General features: G+C 41.1%; 1 protein-coding gene across 50 annotated transcripts in view; it reads right to left on the bottom strand.

Annotated features, from left to right (window-relative positions):
* Window positions 1-26,360, bottom strand: part of PXK (PX domain containing serine/threonine kinase like) — a 77,179-nt gene that overhangs the window by 21,781 nt on the left and 29,038 nt on the right. For 25 of the 50 annotated variants that reach the window (XM_069475948.1, XM_069475964.1, XM_069475965.1 and 22 more), the window contains 9 exons: window positions 24,676-24,723; window positions 14,670-14,856; window positions 8,277-8,354; window positions 7,718-7,791; window positions 7,082-7,156; window positions 3,330-3,434; window positions 2,732-2,833; window positions 1,387-1,548; window positions 839-956 (listed from right to left, as the gene is read on the bottom strand). In XM_069475948.1, coding sequence (XP_069332049.1) covers window positions 839-956; window positions 1,387-1,548; window positions 2,732-2,833; window positions 3,330-3,434; window positions 7,082-7,156; window positions 7,718-7,791; window positions 8,277-8,354; window positions 14,670-14,856; window positions 24,676-24,723 — 949 coding nt within the window. The remainder of the gene's footprint in view (window positions 1-838; window positions 957-1,386; window positions 1,549-2,731; window positions 2,834-3,329; window positions 3,435-7,081; window positions 7,157-7,717; window positions 7,792-8,276; window positions 8,355-14,669; window positions 14,857-24,675; window positions 24,724-26,360) is intronic. The other 25 variants (XM_069475972.1, XM_069475975.1, XM_069475953.1 and 22 more) reach the window with 3 other exon arrangements.

The raw sequence follows: 26,360 nt of genomic DNA, 5'->3' as shown, positions 1-26,360 counted from the left end.
GCCATAAACAAGCAGCCAGATTTTCCTACCCACAGGTCACTGTTGAGTTTCAGCTGTTTAAATGCAATACACAATAGTCCCCGAGCCTGTTCTCTTGAACTGCCTCCTTTGACACAGTAACGCTTGGTGGAGGGTTGACTCAATGCCTCCAAGGCACAGTGGCCCAAGGGCTACCCACCTCCCGACCCCCCTGCTCTGGCCATGAGTGCTGAGCTGGCTGTGGAGGGGACAAAGGGGTCCCTGGATTGAGTCTGCACCAGTTCCTATGTCCCTCCTTCCTAAAGGTGCCCCTCACCTGTCCCCCAGCTCTCATCAGCCCCTCAGGTAATGCTGAATGAAAGAGCTCGTGGATCCAATTTGTCTGGGTATCTGCATTTCTGCCTGCCTGCCTACCCTACGTCTGGGCTCAGTGGGCTCTTATCTACTGGGCTTCTGGTCTATGGCTCTCTTGTTCCTTGCAAGGCCCACTCCAGCCTTGGTCTGACACCTGCCTGCGTCCTCAAAATTGGCTTCCAGTTGCTTGGCCCTGGCTTCTGCTTCTGCATCAGACTCATGCGGGCCATACTTCTCTTTACATCCTCCCACTTCCAAAATGCTCATGCACTTTACAAAAAGTTCCTGGAAGATTTCAGACATCCCAACAAATGGACAAGCCACTCAATTTCTACTGAAGTACATTTAAGTAAATTACTCAAATTTGATCTACTTTTAAGTTGGATAAGAATTTCTGGCTGTGGAGGATGGCAACTTCCTCCGGGCCTTTCCTGGACTCTGGAAAGAGGTGAGTAGCTCTGCAGACCACCAGGGCCCAGAAGACCCCTCCCCGTCCCATACTGACCCACAGCCATGGACGGGGCAGGAGGGAAGGAGTCTACAGGCACGGAGTCTGGTGGTCGTCCGTAAGTCATTTCATATAGTAAGTGGCCAAAGCAGTGGACATCCACACTCTCCAACGTCTGTGGAAGAAAGAGAGCAGCAGCACGTTCATTCTTCAGTTTGGCTTTGTGGATCCCAGTGCTCCTGCCCCAGGCTTCCTCTGAGAAATAAGGCCCAGGGCAGCCCCACTCCTAATTGGCAGTGAAAACCAAACTCCAACGCCTGTTGTAAAAGCTCACAAGGTACTGCTCTGACCAGAGGTCTTGGTCCTACCCTCCAAGGTTTTCAATCAGTGCTTCCACTCTCCTCCTTACCCCACCCACCACTTCCAACTTAGCCTCTCAGAACTGCAGCGATGCTCCGTGGGACAAACAGGGAAAAGCGGCAAAGCCTACCCCAACTGTACCTTTCACAGCTTAGTGTGTATTTCCAACGTGGGCATGGGTCCTGCCGGGGGGGATCATTTACACATAACAGTGAATCTGCTGCTTCATGATGTTAGCAACTTACATTGATTTTCCTGAATTGTGAGCAATAAGATCGGTAGAAGGATGGAAGGCCCAACAAGGAATTCTCAAGGTCCAGCAGCCGGCAAGTGTCCCCATCTAGCATCACATTGGAGGCATGAAGATGCCCATAAGGGAAGCCCTTGTCATGAAGAAACTTTAGTACCTATTAAAAAATATGTATAGGTTATATTTCCCTGCCAGCTCACTCAGATACAAGACAAGTTAAACTTTGTTTTTCAAGTCAATATATTTTGAAACAAAATCAAACAGATCACGGGGGAGAGTCCTGAAGAAAAATGCCACCTGCACCCATTTCTTCAGAAAAGGAAGCGAAGTTGAATGCTTTCCAGCTGTGAGACACCACCAACCTCCCTCTTTCCCAAAGAACAGAGAAGCAGCCTGTGTCTAAGAGTCAATGACTTTGATGTCAAAGGGCTCTGCTTTAAGCACTTTCTGATCCCAATAGGCCAGCTCTCTTCAGGGCAAAGTCTTGATCCTCCTGAACAGATGAGTGGAGCTACCATATCAGCTTCCACCAGTTTTTCAGAAAAAAGGGTTGAGTTAAAAATATCTCCAGTCCAATCTCTCCTCAGAATATATTTAGCTGTTTATTAATAGAAACACACAACGAGCTCCCACAAAAAGAAACAAACTTTTCAGCTGCCATTTAAATAAACAGTGGCTCACCCAGTAACAGAGATGGCTGGATACAGCCTTACAAAGGCCTGGTGAACTAGAGCAGCCCAGCGCAGGGGAACCTACCGAGGACTGGAAGGAAATATTATAACTTCTCTTTTTAGTTGTTGCTCTTAAAAAATCTTATTCTTTTTTAACTTAACATGTACAAAATAATATTAGTAGTTGTACATGCATATAATTTATAGTTCAATATACACATAACATGGGGGGGTTATGCTTAAATTGGTCATTGCTGATAAGGTTGCACAATCCCAGGAGCCCGGAGAATACTGATCTAGAGGGTGACGTGGGAAAGGCTTTCGGTGGTTACACTTCTGTAAGGGAGCCACTGGGGATGTGCATGACATAACAAAATAAAATATCTTGGCACAGAGATAAAGATCAACCAAAGAGAATACAAAAGTTGATATCCACATAACAAAGTTCTTAAACTCAGACATTAAATTCCAATAGCTAAATCTTTTGGAATTTTGTAGATCTAAATTAATCTCAAATGTTTGCTTGTTCGGGTAAAATATGACAATGCCATCAGTTTATAAGTAATCAGACAACTTAAGCAATTTTGGATATTGCCTGAGAACTTTTCCTAAAGCCTAATATGATTTTGGATGAAATTCCAATGCAACTTAAAGAAAAATACTTCTTACCTCTAATATTTGTCTTCCATATGTTTTTATTTGCTGGAGTTCAAGGCCCTGAATCTTCTTAGGGTTGCAGTACTTCTTTAAAAATGGGTCTTTTGGTTTTGCCTTTGGAAAAGAAGAGGCAAGACTTTATAAAGGCTGGGGGCACCAGAGATGGCCAGCCTGAAGGATATGGGTTTTTAAAATACAACGGTTTATGTAGTTGATAGAAAGAGGCTGACCTGGGTTCCATCCCTTCTCTAGCCCAGTGAAGATGTGCCTAGTCTTGGCCTTAGCAGACCCCAAAGTCTTGAATAGTGCTAGAATTCTTCAGTATTGCTTTCTTAAGTGCAAGATACAAACTTTAAAATTGACCTAAGAGAGCAGCCTACAATGTGGTGAATATATTCATTAAATGTTCAACCTTCCCTGGTGTGGGGAAAGGAATGCTTTTTAACCAAACTGGGTAGAGTTTTTACTATTAATAGAATAAAAATAAATTCCAAATGAAATAAAAATTAAAATCCTCAGGGTGTCTGGAATCTTAGGCATTAAGTATCAATAAGAGATTCTGAGGGGACTTGAGAACTTCTCTGTGACTATGAACTTGCACCACAAGTACCTTGTAGATCAGATCCTTCAAAGTTCCTTTTTCGTTAAACGTCCTAATTAGCAATGCTGATGATTCATTAGCTGTGGCAAAGGTAACTCGATAGATGTAAGGGTGCTGCCAAAACAAAAAAGAAATTCATATTGAGTTGCATTAGGATCTAGGTCTTTTTAGATCCAGGATCTAGTTATGTAGAGTCAAGTACAACCTTTTAGTTGCATACAAATGTGGTGCTATTCCCTGAACACATGGCATTTTCAAGTTGTTAAATGATCAACTAGTTGCTCCTTCTTCAGATAGAGGAAGGGGCGTTAACTGTAGTGACAAAAGGAAGTGGATAACTGACCTGGTAAGCTCTGCATGTGAAGCGTCTGCTTTGGTGTGTGCATTCTCATAGTTAGGCAAAAGTGTGGCGGAAGAGAGAAAAAGTCTGAGTTTTTGGAATGCTTTTAATATTCTGCCTCTGTAAATCGGTAAAGAATACAGCCAAACCTCAGAACAGGCAAGTGGGGATCAGGATAAATGTGTCTTTGCTCACAGCTTTGCCTAACATTCCACACTGCTGTTTGGGTGCCAAGCCAGGGAGTACGACGGCCAGAAAACAAGCAAAAGTAGCATCTTCTGGCATCTCAGCCCTTTTCCAAAGCAGCTGGCATGAATCTTCCTGCCCTTCTACAGAAGTTTGCAGTATGATGATTCACAGTGTCCTTCTCAGATGGGGACACTGACGTCAACCAAGTGGAGTGGGGAAAAGACAAATTATTTAATGACTAAAAGGGAAGTACCCATATGACCTATTAATAGAATTTTGGTTACATTAAACAAACTGGCTCCAGACAGGTATTTCAATGCTCATTAGCACAAAGGAGTAATCACGAAAACTTGAACCCATGGGAGCTGAGCCATGCAGGGATCTTGAGGGCTGGCATGGAGTGGGCTCAGGGGTGGAAGGGTATACCCAGGAAAACGGAGTAATTGATTATGAAGTTTCTCCTGATCGTCACATCAAAATGGTTGCTGCTTTTTAACAGCTTTACTGAGATACAATTCACATATCATTACAATTTGCCCATTTATAGTATATAATTGAATGGTTTTCAATATATTCACACAGTTATGCAACCATCACACAATCTAATTATAGAACATTTTCATCACCCCTAAAAGAAACTCATTGAGTAAAATAAAAGTGCTTGAGTCCATACTGATACAAATACATAAAGAGGGGAGAATAGGAGCTCTTCTTTACGGTAGAATGCCAACTAACAAATACAGGAGGCTGGGCAAGGTGGTTCCCACATGTAATCCTAGCACTCTGGGAGGCCGAGGCAGGAGGATCGCTAGAGCTCAGGAGTTCAAGACCAGCATGAACAAGAGTGAGACCCTGTCTCTACAAAAAATAGAAAAATTAGCCAGGTGTGGTGGTGTTCACCTGTAGTCCCAGTTACTCAGGAGGCTGGGCCAGGAGGATTGCTTGTGCCCAGGAGTTTGAAGTTGCAGTGAGCTATGATGACGCCACCACTGTACTCTAACTGGGGCGAGAGAGTGAAACTCTGCCTCAAAAATGTGATAAAGAACAGGATATTTATGTAGTCTCAAAATATCTCCCTACACATTACTTATTAAGTAATTCTAAATATTTATCGTAAGAAAATAATTAAGGATGGGTACAAATGTTCAGCTAAAATTGTTCACTATGGCTTTTATTTTCTTTTTTTAAATAAGAGTAAAAGGCAGAGTGATCCAAATGTCTAGTAGAAGATTAGTTGAGTAAACTAAGGTACAGCTAATGATAATTCTTTTTTTTTTCTTTTGAGATAAGTTCTCACTCTGTCACCTGCAGTAGAATGTAGTGGCATCATCAGAGCTCACCGTAACCTCAAACTCCTGGGCTCATGCAATCCTCCTGCCTCAGCCTCCCAAGTAGCTGGGACTACAGGTACAGGCCACCATGTTTGGTTAATTTTTCTATTTTTTGTAGAGACAGGGTCTTGCTATGTTGTTCAGGCTAGTCTCGAACTCCTAGCTTCAAGGGATCCTTTCAGCATGAGACACAGAGCCAGGCACAACCAATGGTAATTCTATGCAGCCAGTAATAATGATATGTTACTATATTTATTGACAACTAAAGATACTCATGGTATGGTATACCATTAATTAAAAAAAAATCAGGTTTTAAAAAACTACGTATGTAACAATTTTTCAAAAAATCATAAAAATTCTAGAAAAGTAACAACTCAACATTTTGGTTCATACTTCTGGTTGATTGGCATTACAGGTGAGTTTTATTTTCTTATTTTTGCTTATCTGTGTCTTCTGACTTTTCTACAATTAATGTGCACCACTTGTATGCACTATCTTTGTATTTTTTTTTACTAGAGATGGGGGTCTCACTATGTTGCCCAGGCTTGTCTTGAACTCCTGGGATCAAGTGATCCTCCTTCAGACTCCCAAGTAGCTGGGATTACAGATGCATGCCACTGCACCTGGCTATACTATCTTTTTTTATAAAGCATATACATTAAAAGAAATTTAGCTGGGTATGGTGGCTCATGCCTATAATCCTAGCACTTTGGGAGGCCAAGGAAGGAAGATCACTTGAGGCCAGGAGTTTGAGACCAGCCTGGTCAACATAATGAGATCCTGTCTCTACAAAAAATTGAAAAATTATCTGGGTGTGGTGGTACATGCCTGTAGTCCCAGCTACTTGGGAGGCTGAGCTAGGAGGATCGCCTGAGCCCAGGTGTTCCAAGTTGCAGTGAGCTATAATTGCGCCACTGTACTCCAGCCTGAGCAACAGAGCTAGACCCTGTCTCAAGAAAGAAAGAAAAGAAGAGAAGAGGAGAAGAGAAGAGAAGAGAAGAGAAGAGAAGAGAAGAGAAGAGAAGAGAAGAGAAGAGAAGAGAAGGGAAGGGAAGGGAAGGAAAAGGAAATTTAGAACTGGGTGCTGACATCCTGTGTCACAAACCCAATCAAACTTGAAGTTCATAGCATTTTTCTTGGCCACACATTACACCTCATTAAAAGCTTGGTTTTGCTAGTTTGACAAGACACTATATCTTCAAAGATGAACTTGCCAATCTAGGTGGACAAGTCAGCATAATTGTGCTCAGTCCATGAGTGCCTCATTCTGGGGACCTACATCCTCTTGCAGACAACAAGATGAAGAACATCAACACAAATTCAATTTCCTGGCCAGATTAGTCTTTGCTGAAAACAATGTGCACATATTTTGAAACATATCAATGTGGTTATTTCCACTGAGAGCCCTGGATTCGAACTGTGTATGAGCATAAATAATGCCATGTACTCCAAAAGGCCAACTAGTTAGCCTGTGAGAGTAGTAACTCAGACAGCAAAATGGCTATTTTGCCTTTCCCTCATTCAGTTTATTCACAGCCTTATGAGTTCTGTTTTCTCAGGCTAGAAACAGATCTTTCCGTTCCACTGATATAAACACCCTCACCAAGAACAACGGGCTCCGAGAAGTGGCTGCTTTCCTACTCTGATATTTGTTTAAAATACAAAGGCTATAGTTAACTTACCACATTTCATGGATTGTGCAGATGTCATGAATGCCATTTCAAACTGCCTGTGATCTATGGGAGTAGCTCTGCACAATTTCAGTCTGGACTGAAATCCACTGTACCTTTCTATTGTCTTAGGCCTACATAGTATTTCCAGCTCTTCTGGCCATGGTTACCCACAGAAAACATTGTGTATCCGTGATCAGCACTGACAATAATAGAAGGAACTGTACTCACCAAACAGGAAGGAAGAAGTTTGATTAGACACTGAAAATCTTTATCTGACAAGTACTTGTCTGGGCCAAGGTCAGCCTGAAAACATGGGAGGAAATAATTCAGGGTACTGCCTTGGTCATCAAAAGGAAAATTCTTTATAAGTCTTTCTCTTTAATTTTATTTGTCCAAATAAATAACTGTAAACCAAAGATGAAAATCACACTAAGTCTTGCTGCTTCAAGACCTTTCTGGAGAGTAGCATATAAAACTACTAGGACTTAACTGTAATCTTATGTAATTCCATTAATCAAATATATCACTAAAACTCCCAAAGTGAAGAGATAAAGTAATACCCAAGTATTTTGTTGGAGGTAAACTCCAAAACTGTCAACCCTAAAGAGATTCCAGGATCTATTTTAAGCTATTACTGTTTCTTTCCAAATGTTTACTCATTGACCAAATATAATTACATCTGTATAACCAAATGCATAGCAAAGTGACTTAAAATGACTCTTTGATGTGGGACCAAGGAAGCCTTTACATCATCACTTAAGAGCACAGTACAATTTTGTCATTCTACTGTCAAATCTGTATCCATGAACCCATCTAAAGCCCCTAAAATGAGACTGAAGGAAAAAAAAAACCAAACTAGCTTACCCAGCTTAACACCAGCCGTTCCTTTGGCTGATTTTTAATCTTCATCAAGAAATATTTCTTCCTTATCCTCCAACCTGCAATAGAAGCAGAAATGTGTTAATAGCTGCACAATTTTGCAATAATTGATATGTTTCATTAAGTAAATAAAAATTAAGTTTGGCAATATTATCCACAGCTATGTAGGCACCAATAGGAGAACGATTTGATAATGTTGGGATAGGAAAAGCTACACTAAAAAAAACAATAAAGAAATTACTATAGTCATGGAAATAATAGGAAAACAGCACTTCAGTTTACATTTAGTGAAAAAAAAAAAAGATAAATGAGGAATGAATGGTAGTTCTGAAAGTAACTATCATCGAAATCCTCTGACAGGGCTTTAACCAAGATTCATTAAGTATTAAAGGTTAAGGACTGTATCTTCAAGCAGTAGGGAGGCAAAAAGAAAAAGAAGTCACCTGCATTCAAGAGCGTTCTTGGGATACGTATCAGAAAGCATGACTAAGAATCCAGTTCTGTGATCTGCCTTTTTAACAGAATGAGCATGCCAGTTTCTCACCTATGTCTTTCAATGGTTCTACCACCTCCCACTTTGGTTCTGATCGGAAGAACATGGAAACCTGTTGTAAGGCAATCTCTGCAATGACATTTTAGAAACTCATTAGTCAAACATATCAGGAAAGAGCCATATGCTTAAAATATTATTCTTATAAATGAAATCCTTATAGTCTATCACCTTCTTAAAAAACTTAATTACTAAAAAAAATATATATATATATATATATATATGAACACAAACTAAAAGCAATGTGGGATTTTAGATTGGATCCTGGACCAGAAAAAGCATGTTAGTAGAAAAACTGGTAAAGATCTGAATAAAGCCTGTAGTATTAACTAATTAATATAACATGTTAATATTAATTTCTTAGTTTTGATAAATGTACCATGGTTACATAAGATGTTAACATTAGGGGAAACTGGGAGAAAAGTATGTGGAAACTCTCTGTAGCATCATTCCAACTTCCAAGTTAATCTAAAATTATTCCAAAAATAAAAGTATATTTTAAAAAGCATAATTATTAATAATGTGAAAAAAATACAGTTTTTTAAACTAGAAAATCTAAAATATGTAAACTAACTGGTCAAACCCAAGAATTCAATATATGCACCACACTACAACCCAAGCCCAGGATTCAAAACATGTTCTAAGCTCAGCGTTTAACGTCGCTCCAAGTGATATTTATCCCATCTTCATTCCTTGTGGAATTATAGCTTTTACCAACAAAAAAGTGATTAGCCTTAAATATATATTGGAAATAAAAGCCAGTGTACAGCAACAACATGGTTCTATTATGGGAAGTCACTAAGTGCCTATTTACTGGAAAAAAAATCCATCCTTCTTTTTGTGTTCATTTATTATGAGAATGTTTCCCCTTTTTAAGACAACAATGAGAAGAGGAAGTTCTTTAACGTTCACTGTATTAAGAAATTATCAGAATAACTGTGCTTTTACATTTCCTGTAAAAAGCAACATCTGTAATTTGCCGTTTCCCCTGAACGCAGGGAGTAAATGAAGCCACTCCAGATCCTTGAAAGCAAACGGCAATCCTCCAAATGCACTGTGGAATTTCACTTCTGCCTAGCATTAATTACATTCCAGGCAGACTGGTGAGGCATAAGAGATTCGGCAGAAATGTTCTCCATATGTCAAAATGACCTGGTTTGAAATTACCATGCCAACAGCTTGGCAAACAGTATCATTTTGATATATTTTATCATACATTTTGAGTTAAGAGATTTGGAGAAGAAAACAATTTACTAGCTATTTGTTTACTGACTCAAAATGTAAAGTGTCATTGGTTTCTGCTCAGAAGAAAATATGTGATGACCAAATACAAAACTGGCTCCATTCACCCTTGTTCTAACTCCCCCAACATGTGACACCATTTGGAGCAACTGGGTATAGCAGAAACTATAAATTTTCATTGTCAACATTAGGAACTCTGTACCTCCACTATAGTTAGTGCCAATATAAAGTGTTTTTGGTATTTCCCAAATATAATAACTTCAACATAAACAAACGTAAAAGGAAATTAAGTGAAAAGTATGCATATCAACTTCGAGAAGGACCGTGAAAAATAATTTTCTAATGTGTACAATGTCATTCCAAGAGACTGCAAGGACAGTTGTTCAGAACTAACCATGACTCATAATTCCCCACAAAATCATTATTCAACAATATTTACTGTATGCTACTATGTGCCATACGTTGTTTTAGGAATGGGGGAAATAGCTGTGAACAAATGGAACTCTCTAGATTTGTTACTGATAAACTAAGGACTGGAAAATAGCTTTTTTTTACCTTAGGGGTCAGGGAATTTGAGAAAGAACATTTTCTTCCCCTTGAACTATGATTTACTGTCAATAAACTGCATGACTACCATATTCTCAATATTAATCTCCTCTCTCCCCAGACTCAGACAACATATTTCAATCCTAAACATCTCCTCTGCTGAGAAGGCTTTACTGGCTCCCCACTTCCTTACCAAATCAAGACCAAGCTTCTAAATCTAGTACTCAGCCTACCTCTGGCTTTAACCTACCTTTCTGTTTTTTCTTCTACAGTGTGTAGGGCCTCGCTATACTCTGAGGTTCGCCTACTATGGGCCCTAAAGACTGGCCTGCCCCCACTTGCTTGGCATTTTCTATCTGACCCATCTATCCTTTAAGACTCAGCCCAAATTTGCCACTCCCCTAGCCAGGACTCCCTCCACCCCTCTCCTCTGTACACTCCCAGTGCTATGTCTGTTCCTCTCTGATGGGACTACCCACTGTGTGTCCTGTATTAGGGCTACTCTCTTCCTCTTGACTGTCAACTCTGGCTGGAAGGATACATTAATCTAAGTAAAGCCCAAAGCTATATGAAAATACTTCTCTCTCTTCTCATGCTACTCTGCCTGGAGCACTGGCCCCTGACCCTTGGCTTGGCTAACTTCAACTGAGCCCTCAGAACTCTGTGTAGGTATTACCTCTACTGGGAAGTCCTCCTCTGTCTTTAGGTCTGGATCATCTGTGTCCCCACCCTCATCCCCAAGGTGCTGCCTATTGTTCTGCCACAGCCTTCACCTGTCAATCTCCCTGAGTAAGTGCCTTGGGATAGGGGGTCGGGGGCCTATTGCTTCCTTGTTGCTATATACATAGCACCTGGCACATAGCAGGTGCTCAATAAATATTTGATGAAGCAAGAACAAAGGGTTCAATACATGTTCAATGGATGTAGAACTTCTCTCCCATTAGAACATGAACTCCATGAAAAGGAAGGCATCTGCCCTCTGTTTCTTCAATACTGACTGACACATGCAGAAAAACTGCACACTCAGAAAAAGCGCTGATAAACAAGCTGGAGACAGGAAATGTAGAGCAAAGCCTTCAAGTCCATCCTGTGCTTCCCACAGAGCTCAGATGTGCGCGGTGCCCCCACTGTGTGCAGTCTTTGAAGTCCTAGATCCCAGCCCCATGGAGTGACTGCAGAGAACAAACACTGGCTCCTGCAGGCCTGGAACTGGGGTCCAGACCCCCAGTCTACTCCAGCAGGCCTGAACCTCTCCAAAACATCCTGCTCTTGTTCTGAAAATAACCCCCACCCCAATGCCTCCTTCCTTTTATCCTGGAGTCCACTACTGTCCTACCTATTTAAGGGATTCCTGGGGTTTTAAGATTACAAGGAAACTTGAGCACTCCCTGGTCCACTTCTTGCTCCTCAACCTCTTGTTTTATAGGTCAGGACCCTGAGACCCACAGAGGGAAATGCTAGCGATGACAAAGCTGGGACCAGGATCCAGGCCTTTTGATTTCTGGTCCAAATGATTTTTGTGTGGACATGGACCCCCTTTACTCTGAGGGGGTATGAGGTTGAGGTGGGAAGATGGCTACAGTGCAGTAAGGCTTTTAAATGATGGAAGTGCCTTGTTAATAAGATGAGTAAGGGTGGGTACAAGATTCTCAACATAAACACCTCATGACTAGGAGACACCTGCTTTCCCTGTACAATAGCGGCCTCAGTTAGACTTTTCATTTTTATTTATTTTTTTCAGACAGAGTCTCACTTTGTCACCCTGGCTAGAGTGCTGTGGCATCAGCCTAGCTCACAGCAACCTCAAACTCCTGGGCTCAAGCAATCCTACTGCCTCAGCCTCCCGAGTAACTGGGACTACAGGCGCACACCATGCCCGGCTAATTTTTTCTATATATTTTTAGTTGTCTGGCTAATTTCTTTCTATTTTTTTAGTAGAGACGGGGTCTCGCTTTTGCTCAGGCTGCTCTCAAACTCCTGACCTCAAGTGATCCTCCCACCTCAGCTTCCCAGAGTGCTAGGATTACAGGCATGAGCCACCACACCCGGCCTAGACTTTTTAATTCAAATGAACACTTCACGGCTCCATAGAAGACTGAGGGCCTATATTTCCTTTCTGTGGATTTGCTCATTTGGAGAAAAACAGAAAAAGAAAGACAGGCTCAGCAATCCCAGGCTGGGGCCCCAGGGAAGAGGGAAGACAGCTGCTGATGTCCTGAGAGCTCCTCGTTACCCATCCCCTGGGGACCAGGAAGGCATCACAGTCCCCCTCCAACAAGGCACCCTCAACCTAAGTCAGAGCAGTAAACAGGAAAAGTGGCTTTGTTGATTTTGGCCACCATTTGAACACAGAACTCAAATCCCGCTGAAGTGAAGCTTGGTGGTGACCTCAGACTGTTTGGAAAATGAGAGGAGGTAGAAACATTACCCACGTGGAAAGAGAAAAGTGGTTGGCCCTGCCTAGAGAAGTGCCACAAGTTGGGAGGTGTGCGGGGGACCCTCGGGGAGCCAGGAATGGTTCCGCCAGGCTGGCATGAAGGTGGTGCCTGTGCTTCCTTCTCCTGAGGTGGCTGGCGAGTCAGCCTAGAGGCAAGACACATCCTGACATTTCACTCAAAGGGGAAAATAAATCAGGCTGGTTCTGGTTCTGGTTCTGGCAGGAGTTTCTGGGGGTCTTTTTATGCCCCTGCCCACATTTGCTTTGGACTCCTCCTGCCCATCTGCCAGGCCGGGGGCAGGGAGGGGAAAGATGAAGGACTGCAGCAGCGTGTGGGGGAGGTACAGACAGAAATAGAGAGATCCGACAACCTTCCTGCAGCAGCCTTCAGCTCTGACCCCATGTGACTCGATGTAGCTCTGGTACAAGCTCCCTGGGAGCGGAGAGCACATTTGCTTCGTGTCTGTATCCCCAACACCCAGCCCTGCACACGTCGGTGTGTGCTGAGTGAACGGCATCGTTACATCTGCACCACACCTTGATGCCTGCCCGCGGGAGAACGTTAGCAGGCACTCTCGGGAAACCATGTAGACAACCGCTGAACAGGGCTGGGTTGGGGTTGACTTGGTAAGTCAGTCCAGATGGCCTGCTGGCTGACCATTTTAGGAACAATCATGGTGAAGTATGGAGAAATGAAAGCCACAAAAGATGCTACTCTGACAGCATCCGAACTGTCCCAGGAGCCCCAGTCCTATCTGTGATGGCTTTTATGTGAGTCAAAAAACGAGTGAGGGAAGAATGGAATCCTCATTAAAAACTCAATGCTCAATCTTGTAACTTATAGTAAATGTGAGTTTCAAATAAACTTTCCTTCTTTTGGTTGCGTTGTGGAAAGGCATTTTCCTTAGCCCCAGGCAGCACTTCCATTACAAAATGGCAGGTACGTTCTAGAACAAGGCTTCTCACACTTTCAAGTGCATGCAGATCACCTGGGGACCTTGTTAAACTGATCCTGATTCAGGAGGTCTGGGATGGGGACTGAATTCCACACTTGTGACAGGCTCCCAGGGATGCCAATGCTGCTGGTCAGAGAACCACACTGCGAGTAGAAAGCCTCAGGGGCCGTAGTTAGTTGTCAAACTTGGCTGAATATTGGAATCACCTGGGGAGCTTTACAAACTACAAGCCTCACCCACAGAGACTGTGACTTAATTTGTATGTATGCAGCCTGGGCATTAGTTTTTAAAGCTCCCCAGGTGATTCTACTATGCAGAAAAGTTTGGTGCCTGACAGGTAGGCCTCTATTCCGCCCCCCACCCCCCAAGCAGGAGCAAGAAGTGCCTCCCTCTAATTACTTCAAAGGCAATGTTTTGAGAACTCAATTATCTGATACAATCTATTCTCTTAGCAAGGAAGTTAACAATACCCAGAGTTCCACTTAGAAAGCCCCTGAAGCATGATTTGGCTTTTAACAAATTAGTTAAATGCTATTCATTGGTTCAGTTCTACAACAGTTTCTATTGGTCTCTTCAAAGCCACACCAGAGTGTATTAAATATTTAGTTCCTCATTCTGCAGACATCAGGCTTAGGTTTTGATGCCAGCCCTGAGTGTGATCAGTATTGGAAGAGAAGCCCTTTCCACCTCAGCCCTTGGAAGCTGGCCTGATCCAGGAAAGATCTGGAAGAGAACTACCTCCTGTGCATTGCACTGAGTGGGTCTCAGGGGGCAAATGGGAAGACACACAAAGGACCCTTCTCCATCAGTGTTGTGTTTAAATTAAATTCCCAGGAAAACCAGACACACTACATATTACATATACAAAAACAGAGCCAAATACAAATCAAATTGAAATTACTGTATACATTATTGTGGATTATTTACTCTCTCTTCTGTCAGGGGAGATAATAAAGAGAAGACTGTAAGTACACAGACATGACAGTTTCTCTTCCATATTTTTCTGTGCAGACATTACAAACATTTTGGAAGTAAATTATTTTCTTCTTATACATCCATAATAAACTACATTTAAGTAAGTCTTAGTAAATTAATACCCTAGAACGAATTTCCCCATTTGGAAGTAGAGTTTCTCCCACATGCTGTCCAGCAAAGTACAGTGCCTCTGTAGCCGTGTGACCACAGCTCAAAGATCTCTTTGCTTACCAGTGTAGTTTGCAGAATAGTTGTTTGGATCTAAAAACTTCTTAACCAGCTCACAATTAGACAAAATATGATTTGTGGTGATAACATTGAGATAGTTCTGAAGACCTTTCTGCCTCTCAGCTATGAATTCACGATCCATGTTACCAATCAACTTTTTGGGAGGAAGAGGTAGACTTAGGCCTGCAATCTTAAAAAAAAAAAAAAAATAAGTATTATATTCATGCCACCCACAAATAAGATTCAATATCAAAATCCTGAACAATCAAATTCATTATATCTAAGACAACATAGATTTTAAGACGCATCCTAATTACAGTGATATTATAAAAATGTGAAAGAATTTGACATCTTAGAATTGATAAAATACTATATTAAGCATAGTAACTTTAAACCTTTATTTTTAAAATATGTATTTTTATTTTTACTACAGATATACATGAACATAATTTCAAGAACAAATAGTTTAAATTATTATTATTGGCAGTCCCACCCCTGCCACCTACCCCTGTCCCCTAAGACAGCCACATTCAATTCTTTCAGCTGATCTTTTGACATTGGGGGATACTCATATTGTTATATCTTGATTTTTCATTTTTAGGCATTATCTGTAAATTTCCCATAGGAGAAGATGAGGATTAAGTTCTCTTTCACAATCCTGACCTTATACCACAGACATCCTGCCCCTAATCCTTCTGATATCCTTATATTACAATTTTATGTAGTGCAATATTCACATTTACATTAGGTAAATGATATTCACAACTGAGCTAAAGAGCTATGCTTACTTTTCCTTTCTAACAACCTGTGGTCTTTTTGGGGGGGGGGGTTTCTATTCAACTCCAAACTCTCCATCCAAGCTTTCACTCAACACACTCAGCTACACAGATCTATCAATTTTACCTTCTTGAGGACTACCTTCCAGAGCCCACCTGCCTGCTCCAAGCAGGACTGGTGGTCCCTGCACTGCTGGGCATCCTGGGATCGCCCTTCATCCTCATCCTGGAGATGCTTTTGCCTTTCTCTTGCTGAACCCCATTCTATATCCCATACTTTCCTTTTTCTGATATAATTCTCTTGTTTTTGGTACAGCATACCCTCTCGTCGTCTTTTAAAAGGAGAGCAAGGGGCCGGGCGCGGTGGCTCACGCCTGTAATCCTAGCACTCTGGGAGGCCGAGGTGGGCGGATCGTTTGAGCTCAGGAGTTCGAGACCAGCCTGAGCAAGAGCGAGACCCCACCTCTACTAAAAATAGAAAGAAATTATATGGACAGCTAAAAATATATATAGAAAAAATTAGCCGGGCATGGTGGCGCATGCCTGTAGTCCCAGCTACTCGGGAGGCTGAGACAGGAGGATCGCTTGAGCTCAGGAGTTTGAGGTTGCTGTGAGCTAGGCTGACGCCACGGCACTCACTCTAGCCTGGGCAACAGAGTGAGACTCTGTCTCAAAAAAAAAAAAAAAAAAAAAGAAAAAAAAAAAAAAAAAAAAAGAAAAAAAAAGAAAAAAAAAAAAAAAGGAGAGCAAGGGAGATAAATATCGTGAAAGCTTGCATGTATAAGAATGTCTTTATTCTCCCTTTACACTTGGATTTATAGCTAGTCTTGATGTGGAATACTATGTTGGAAATACTTTTTCTTCAGAATTTTTATGAACTACTTTACTGTCTTCTAGTTTACAGTGCTGCTGTCAAAGCTTCAAGCATATTGATTCTTGATCCTGTTTTGTTGTTGTTGTTGTTGTTTCTGCCTGGAAGCTTTTAGGATCTTCTCTTTGACCTCAGTGTGAGAATTTCAAGTGCCTTTATGTAAGTCTATTTTCATCCTTTATGCCGAGTCCTTGGCCCTCTCAATCTAGAAACCAATACCCTTCAGTTCTTTGGTATTTTCTTGTATTAGGTCATTACCTAATGCCCTCTATGCTTTCTTTTTCTGGAACTCCTATTTTTCGGTGTTGGACCTCCTGGACTGGTCCTCTAATTTTCTTATCTTTTCTATTTTCTATCATTAAAAGATATATATATATATATCCTCTACCTTTCAGCCCTTCTAAAGAGTTTTCACTTCTACTATTATCTTTTTTATTTGTAAGTGATCTTTTCTATTCTTTTTTTTTTCCTTAATAGCATCCTGAATGTAATGCAATTTCTTATCTAAGATGATAAAAGATAGCCTTTCTGATGTGCCTGAAACATTCTTCTTACTACATACTTTCTGCTTCCTGGAGGTTCCTTTTTTTCCTATTTGTTTGGGTTGCTATCTTTCATGTTAAAAGTGTTTCATAGTGGGAGTCGGGTGTGAACAGGAACTGGCATTTAAGGGCCACACTTTGGGGGTATCCCAGGTCTATTTTCTGTCAGAAATGATGGGAAGATAATGTTGTGGGATGGGAGCAGTGGAGTTTAGAAAAAAACAGAAGAGTCCTACAAAATATATTCACAAGAAGAAAACTAAAAGAGCAACTTACACCAAGCAGGTGGAAACACTAATGCTTCAGTAACAGATGAGGAAGAACATGGCAAAACGTTACCAAAGGTAAATATGGAACATGGAGAAAAAGTGAACTGGTTCTTAGGTATAAAAATAAAGGGATGTCAAAATATATTGGCAGCTGATCAGACTAGTTATATATCTATATACTATTTAAATGAAGTTCAAATCCAATCAGAACATTGAAATAACAAACAAGTGTTCTGTAGGAGTCTGGATCCTTGGTTATCTGCTCACATTTAAGAGTGGGGCACCAAGAGCTGCCTGGGACCTCTGGGGAGTAGCAGGGGCTTATCTACTGTGGGCTTTATCTTATCAGATGACCCCACTCAGCTGTTTAATTGCAGGAACCTTTAGCTCTTTCTTCTAAGGCTGGGAAGATTCCCCCCAAAAGAATCCTCTAGTCTCCTTCCTGGAGGGTCTAAAGCCTGACTGCCAGAACTCTGGGAGCTAAAAGGAAGGAGGTTTGTGGGGTCCGGAGTGCTCGCTTCCCTATGTTATGTAAATGTTTTCAACTGTGTGCGAATTCCCCAGCCTAAAGACTGTTTTACCCTCTCCAGGGATTAACTTCCAGCTTTTTACTGGAGGGAGGAGGGCAGGTGTAAATTGCTCAGATGTGGGAAATTTGCGGATCTGACTGCTTCTTAAACAGACTTTCAACCCCTGATTCTAGCTTGACCTCCTCCTCACCTTGGTGCTGCCAATGGCTGAACTCTTTGGAGGTTCTGTAATGTAAATGGGGACCCATGGGATTATCTGCTTCCCATCTCAGAATTCTGCTTTCCTATATCTCCTTAATTAATTAGCTTTCACCCACTGGATTTTGAGCTTAAAACGTTCTATTGCAGTTTTTTCCTCTCCCATTCTATTTATCCTTGAGGGCGTGTGTGTGTGTGTGTGTGTGTGTGTAAAGTCAATTCACTATTTATTGTTTTAGAGTGGTTTGGGGACAGAGGAAAAGTAAATACAGATGCTCAATCTACTATCATTTTCCAGAGCATTTAAAACTTTGAGTTTATTTTTTGAACTTTAAAAACAAAGCATCAAATTGGCAGTTTAATTTAATTAGCAAAGTCACTTTCAAAGAGTAGTGCTATTCTACACTTGTGCTTATATTAGAGCAGTCCGGTGGCATGTGCATTGATTGAGGGTAAGAGCTAAAGAGAAGGGCATCTTGAACTCAGAAAAGGATGTACTCTAAACCACTCAGGTGGGCAAACCTAACTTAGACTGTTCCACTCTGTATTTTTCAAACAACAATGACGCAGCCAAATGAAGACCTTGAACTTGATACTGGACAAGATGAAAAGGTTGGCTGACAATTCTTTTTTTTTTTTTTTTTTTTGAGACAGAGTCTCGCTCTGTTGCCCAGGCTAGAGTGCCGTGGCGTCAGCCTAGCTCATAGCAACCTCAAACTCCTGGGCTCAAGCAATCCTCCTGCCTCAGCCTCCTGAGTAGTTGGGACTACAGGCATGTGCCACCATCCCCAGCTAATTTTTCTATATATATTTTTAGCTGTCCATATAATTTCTTTCTATTTTTAGTAGAGACGGGGCCTCCCTCTTATTCAGGCTGGTCTCGAACTCCTGAACTCAAACAATCTGCCCGCCTTGGCCTCCCAGAGTGCTAGGATTACAGGCATGAGCCACCGGACCCGGCTGGCTGACAATTCTAAATTGTCTATTTCTCCAACATAGTTATGAAAATTGTCAGAGCATACTTAAATTTACTATCATGGCATAATTCATTTCCAAATAAGACACTTAGGTTTCAGGTCATTTTCCTTATTCATACAATTAAGCTTTATCTAATAGCAGTTTCTTTATTAGTTAAAATAAAATGCATACTTATAAAGAAAATAAATCACTCAGCTATTCCACATCCAAGCCAATAATTTTATTATTTTTTTTTGTTCAGGTGCATAAAGTATTTAATCAAGGGTAATATATTACCTAAAACACAACTGATATATCTTTCTTAAAACCATTTTATGAAGCTGCAGAATATTATCTCATTGATGTGTGTGTGTGTGTGTGTGTGTGTGTACAGTAAGTCCTCCCTTAATGTCGTCTATAGGTTCTTGGAAACTGTGACTTTAAGCAGAACAAATAACATAACCAAGTTTACTATAGACTAATTGATATAAACAAGAGTTAAGTTCCTATGGCATATTCCTGGTTAGAAAACACAACCAAACTTCTAACTAAAGACCCAAAACATGTCTAATGTTAAACGCTGAAATAAATGCAAGCTATACATACATTTAAGAAAGATTAATAAAAACAAGATAATTATTTACTCCATTTTCCCAGTTCAGGGTCACCATAGGTAGCCAGAGCCTATCCTGGCAGGTCAAGGTTAAAGGCAGGAACCCAGCCTGGACAGGGTGCCATTCCGTTGCATGGCGTGCTGACACCTACACTCAGTCAGACTGGGACCATGTAGACATGCCAATTCACCTAACCTGTGCATGTTTGGGATGTGGAAGGAAACTGGAGTACCCAGAGAAAACCCATGCAGACATGGGGAGAATGTGCAAACTCCACTCAGATAATGATCCCTGCCAGGAATTGACTTTTTTTCCTCATCAATGTTACAACCAAATACTGTTGAATGAAACGATGTTATTCAAAGTCCTGCTGTATAAGCCTGGGGATATGGTTATATAGGCACAAGAATGTCTAAAAGGATTCACACCAACTGCTTAATGCTTAACAATAGCCACCTCTGGGAGCAGGTTGGTTAATTTTTATTTCTCCACTATGAAATGTTGATGGTGTTCATTTGTTACTTTTTTCAGTTAAAAAAGAAAGAAAATCCCTTCTGTTTATCAAACTGATTACACATGCAGCAAGGATTTTAAAAGACCCAACTGAATCCCATATTGCTCAGAATAGAGTCATGTCTGATATCCTCACATTCAAATCTCAATATTTTGGCTATTTTTCATTCATGGTGGGAATGTGAGAACAAATTTGATAAAGTACCTGTTTTGAACTTTGTGGCCTCCAAGCTTCAACTGATCTATTTTTTCAAGCTTCATTTTGCTTTAAAAAATGTATTGATCTGCCCAGACATCCCATCAGTTCTTGTTAATCATCAAGTGAAACAAAGATGTCTTTTGCCAACAGCTATAGTGTCCCTGCTAGGCTGGCGCGGTGGCTCACGCCTGTAATCCCAGCACTCTGGGAGGCCGAGGCAGGGGATTGTTTGAGATCAGCCTAAGCAAGAGTGAGACTCCATCTCTACTAAAAAAAAATAGAAAAAGTTAGTTGGGCATTGTGGCATATGCCTATAGTCCCAGCTACTCTGGAGGCTGAGGCAAGAGGATCATTTGAGCCCAGGGGTTTGAGGTTGCAGTGAGCAATGGTGATGCCCACTGCACTCTACCCTGGGTGACCGAGTGAAACTGTCTCAAAAAAAAAAAAAAGCGTCCCTGCTAATGTCAAACAGAATGGATGTGGTTTTCCTGCCCTAAGTTTAAGATCTCACAATAAATATTCCTAAAAGTATTCAAACTATGCAACATGTATATTATTTTGAAATCTTCCCTTTTAAAAAAGATTAGCATTCAAGAGACACTAATTTTCTATTTCAGCTTTTTCCTAGAATGTCTAAAATGCTTCCCAATTATAGGATATAAAATTTAAAACTCCAACGCTAATTAGAAGGGAGGAAAAGGAATCCTGGCACATGGATGATAAAGTCACTAAGCCACTGGTTTCCTGGACACCTCCACCTGATGACTTCAAGCCAGGACATCCCATTGTCTCACTTTTGCTACCTTTCCTCTTTAACATGCCCTATATTCAGTTTCTTATATTAACAGAAGGAAAAGAAAACAAGAAAGCCAGAAGTCCCTGAGTTCCATTTATAAAAACTGCCGAGTGACAAGTAAAGGGGGAATGATTCCCAAAGTAGGGTCTAGAACCCATAATTTGACCCATGCTAGCCTAGTAGAAGCCTCCAAATTACATGACAAACTATATCACAGTTTCCAGAAAAGTAGCTTTTATCTAGAGGGAAAACCTCCAGGCTCAATCTTTTCACCTCTCCTTACTCACTTCCATCATCAGGTCTTACTAATCTGCCTTCAACCATATTCCAGCCAGTATTCTAGGGAGTTCTAAGCTCTCAACAAACCCTCCATTGTTCCAATTTCCCCCTGGTCTAAGTAAAGTCACTCCAAGGTCAACAATGGGCAGCAAAATTCGAATCACAAAACATTTGTGCTATAAGATACCTCAGAAGTCATCCAGTTCAACCCCTTCTTTTCAGATGGGGAAAGTGAGGCCGGAGAGAAGAAATGACCCAAGGTCTCAATGCTGGTAAGGGGCAGAGCCAGGCTTCCTTGCCAAGTCTAAGGGCGGAGCCTGGGTTTCCCTCTCGGCCCAGTTCCCAACATTTCAACTTCCTGCTTCTTTCTTTTTTGTTATTGTATGCTGTCTCCCTACGTTGCTAATTTGCTGTTGCATTTAAATTAAGGGGGTGGTTTTTCTTTGTCGTTACCACAAAATATGCTCACTATCAAAAGTTGGGAAAACACAGCATTTTTCTATTTTTCTAATTATATAGCTTACACATGTTTGTTTGTAGAGAACTTGGAAAGAACAGAACAGAATAAAGAACCAGAAAAAAAAAACATAACTCATAATCCCCCCACCTGGGGACTACCATTAACATTTTGGCATATTTACTTCCAATCCTTTTTTTCTAAGTGTTGCATGTAATTATATTATATTGCATGTACAATTTTACATTCTGCTTTTTTTTCACTTAGACATGTTCCAATTGGACTCAGACAATTCTGCGTACGTGTATTATATTTCTCTTTCTTCAGCAGGAACTCGTTTATCTGTCAAAAGGGTAATCAGACACTGAAAATCATGGTCACAGTTTTATTCTGAGGCTTTTGAGTCTTTTTGGTCTGTTTTATAAAGATTGTTTTGAAATTATTTTGTTGCCAAAAAGCTGTACATACTTTCTTCTGTTTGTTTACTTGGTTCCAGAAAAACCTCCCACTGAAATGATGTCTGGCCATATTCTGCCGAACACAAGCCAACAGCAATACATGGGGATATTTGCATTTGAAATAAGATTCACATTGAAAGTGACCATTTTATTTTATTTTTATATAATAGTATTTTAATAGCATCTTCATTAGTTTGGGCTGTTATAACGAAGTATCATAGACTGGGTAGCTTATAAGCAATAGAAATTTACTTTCAGTGGAGGCTGGAAGTCTGAGATTGGGTGACAGCATGGTTGGTGAGGGCCCTCTTGCTGATTCACAGGTGGCCATCTTCCTGTGTCTTCTCATGGTGGTGACAGAGAGACCAGAAACAAGCTCTGTTGTGTCTTTTTATTATTATTTTTTTGTTACAGGCACAGTCTTGCTCTATCACCCAGGCTGGAGTGCAGTGGTGTGATCATAGTTCACTGTAACCTCAGTGTCCTGGGCTCAAGCAATACTCCTACCTCAGCCTCCTGATTAGCTAGGACTATAGGTGTGTGCCACCATGCCTAGCTAATTTTTTTTTTTTTTTATAGAGACAAAGTCTTGCTATGTTGCCCAGGCTTGTCTTGAACTCCTGTCCTCAAGTGATCCTCCCACCTTGGCCTCCTAAAGTGCTGAGATTATAGGCATTAGACCAACAGTAACCATTTTAAAAGGTAAAATTACACTGAAACAAAAATAAAATTTATTATATTAAAAAGACTATAAGTGAGCCGGGCACGGTGGCTCACCCCTATAATCCTAGCACTTTGGGAGGCCAAGAGAGGAGGAGCACTTGAGCTCAGGAGTTCAAGACCAGCCTGACCAACATAGCAAGATCCTGTCTCTACAAAAAACAGAAAAATTAGCTGGACATGGTGGTGTGTGCCTGTAGTCCTAGTTACTCCTGCTAAGGCAGGAGGATTGCTTGCACCCAGGAATTTGAGGCTGCAGTGAGCTATGCTGATACCACTGCACTCCAGCCCTGACAACAGGGCAAGACCCTGTCTCAAAAAAAAAAAAAAAAAGAAAGAAAGAAAGAAAACAAAAAAAGCCATAAGTGAATAGTTGTGGAGGTTCAACCTTATATCTCCAAAGTATGAGCAAATGGGAGATAAAACCTTCCTCCCCACACTCTATTCTCAGAAACTAGGTCTAGGCAATCTCAATTTCATAAATATTTCTCCTATAATTCTTACTCAGCTCTGGCTGAATGACATTATACAAAGATCACTCCCCCTTCTTTAATACTGGGCAGAGGCTCACCTGTGCATAAAAGTAGAAACACTTAGTAGGCCCAGTGTTAACTCCCAATGCTTACACCAGTGTGGAAATGTCCTGTGGGCCACTGCATAGGGGAAGGGAGGATTGAGGAGAAAATTCGCCACTGGAATAAACTGCACATTGTTGCCTTATCTACAATGTCATCATAGGCCCAGCTTTTGTCTGAGTGCAAAGACGATGCTATTAAAATCCAAAAATAAAACCAATTAAACCCGACAATGAGGAGAATTCAATTCCTGCCAATATTCTATCTGCAGATTTAAACTGGTCACACCAATTCCTCCAGAAGGAAAATAAGGCATTCATGCTTTCAGCAGTGTTGTAAGTAACATTAAAGTTTGGGCTCTAAAAATGCTAAAAAGTCTGATCAACAAAACGTGGCCTTTTGAAGGAAAGGAAGCATTATGCTCCCTCCTAGACCTCTGACCTTTGTGGACAAGATCAGAGGTCACTCCGCCCTAGTGCTGCTGGCTGGTTGCAGTTCACCAATGAAGGGAGCAGTTCTTTCCCTCCTGGCTGAGCTGGTCATGAGCCAAGCACTCTGGCTCAGATTAAAGGGGTTTTATTTTACCAACCAAATCTGCAGTAAAACACAAGTTCAATGGCCTTCAGTAATCCTCAGCACTTGAAGACCATTGTGCCAGGTAAGACACGGCTGGTATTGCCATTACTTTCCGTGGTGCTAAAGCCCCTCTTGGACCCTTCAACCATTACCACACTAGCTGTGTTTCCAGACAAAGATTTTGCAGTCCATCCTTCTTTCCGTTATGGCCATCAGGTTAGAAACATTTAAATCAAAGGGATTGCAAAATACATATGTAGGAGAAAAACAGTTAAACCGAAAATGCCGAGTGTCTACAGTTACTGTTGCAGCATGCGTCTGCAATGCTGACTGTGAGCCTAATTCAGTGGACAGAGTCTCAGAGTCCCAGGCCCGGCTAGCAATCCACTTCATCATTCCTAATCTATGAAAAGGAGACAGTACATCAGCGCCCTATGACTGTGGTAAGGATACAGTCTGGCACAAAGGTACTCAGTTGCAAGGTGACTATTAATTATAAATCACATGTTTATTCCCAAAAGTTTATTTTTAGAGACACACATCATCTATTTAAAGTATGAATTTATCTTCCTTGCCAGAGAAATGTGCTCATTTCTTGTTCCTGATACTGGTATTTCCAACCAGTTTCTGAGACACCCCAAGCAATCAACATGTATCACTGCAGTTTTAAAACAGTTACCTGCAAGCTGTTGTTCAGCAAATCAAAGTCACTGTATCTTCTAACAATCTGTAAGAGACAAGACAGTGGTGTTTTTATTCAGCAAAGACCATCTCTTTTCATTTGCTTATTTAATATTTACTAATATTAGTAATATTGGTACCCTGGAGCTAAGGCACTTGTGCTAAGGGCAGTAGGGCTTATACCTGGTGCTTAACTTGTTTAACTGGACAGGACCAAAAAACAGACCTAGCAGTGCCCCAGAGTTGGCTGGGCCAAGGGGAAACTGGGTAATGCCAGCTCAACTCACAAGACATCAACAGGTGACAGTATTTGTTTTCAGGGCAAATAACTCTTCAAATATCTTTCTTATTAACCAGGCACCTAGAAAGATGAACGATTTAGAAGTTTTTTTTTTTAAAAAAGTTTTACTGAACATGGACTCAAAGCACAAGGAGGTAGACACCTTTGCTCTGGATAAAGCGTCCTCCGCCATGCTGGAGACTGGATTACACCTGCAGGCAGAGCTGTCACACCTCACCCTGACTCCCCAGGTTTCCCCCTCTTGGCAGACAGTCCACCTTCCCTTGTCTACATATTCTTTCTTAGTTGTATTGATGTCATTGATTCGATGTCAAATTCTACTAGCTCTTCTGGCTCAAATCAAGGAAATTATTTTGCTTTACAATAAATAGTTTGTCTTCATACTTTATTGGTATTTTCAAATGTTAGTGTGCAAAAGAATTACCTGGAGATCACCTGCTGGGGCTCAGAAAATGCCACCCCAAAGTATACCACTTTGCACTAGGGGAGATTAGAAGGCCTCACAAGCAAGGTTTTTCTGGCCTTCTGCCCTCCTTTCTCCAGCCCCTCTATTTTCCCCAAAGCAAGTCATAGAAACCAGAATCCCTCTTCCCCAAGGCAGTCATAGAAACTAGAACCCCTCTCTCCCAAAGCAAGCCATAAAACCTAGAAAGGTCACTCTCCCCTGAAGACCCTCATTCCAAAAGAGTGCTGCCCCAAGCCCAGAAGGATGGGCTGTTACACAGAGAGGTCAAGGAGCATCTGGACAGGTCTTGCTGGGTCACTCCTCCACCCCCTGGGTCATACCCCTTTTGTCCAATCACATTTCTACATAGCTGTCCCTTCTTCATCAAATCTAAGCATAAAAATGGACAGTTTTCCATTTTTACTGGGTCTTTGGATCTTCATTTCTAAAGGCTACTATATCACGTAAAACTTTAATTAAATAAATCTGTTGTGCTTTTCCCTCGTTAACCTGCCTTTTATTATAGGAGTGTTGGCCATGACACTTACAATGGGGAAGGAAAGGTATAGATAGTATTATACCAAGCCCACCCACAGAGAATCTAATCAGTATATCTAGGATGAGGCCCAAGAGTCTATATGCCCCCAGGTTTCTAATGTAATGGATCTAGAAAACTGTATCAAGGGTTGATTTTTCTGATAGGACATTGCTGTTGGCCCTGCTTGCCAAATACACATCAAAAAGTTAAATATAAGGCCATCCCTTATAAGAGCCAAGAAGCAAAAGACTGGACAGTGGTTAACCACAAAGAATACATGAATTCCAGTGCTGTTCTGCCAATGATCTAGGTGTGACCTCTGACAAGTTACTTACCTCTTAAATGTAAAAGGGGGATAATACTACCATATAGGACTTTTTTTTTTTTTTTTTGAGACAG

Source organism: Eulemur rufifrons, chromosome 7 (assembly GCF_041146395.1).
Source record: "Eulemur rufifrons isolate Redbay chromosome 7, OSU_ERuf_1, whole genome shotgun sequence".
NCBI classification, from domain to species: Eukaryota; Metazoa; Chordata; class Mammalia; order Primates; family Lemuridae; genus Eulemur; species Eulemur rufifrons.
Note: the sequence above shows the minus strand (reverse complement) of the source record. Positions and strands in the feature narration are given on the sequence as shown.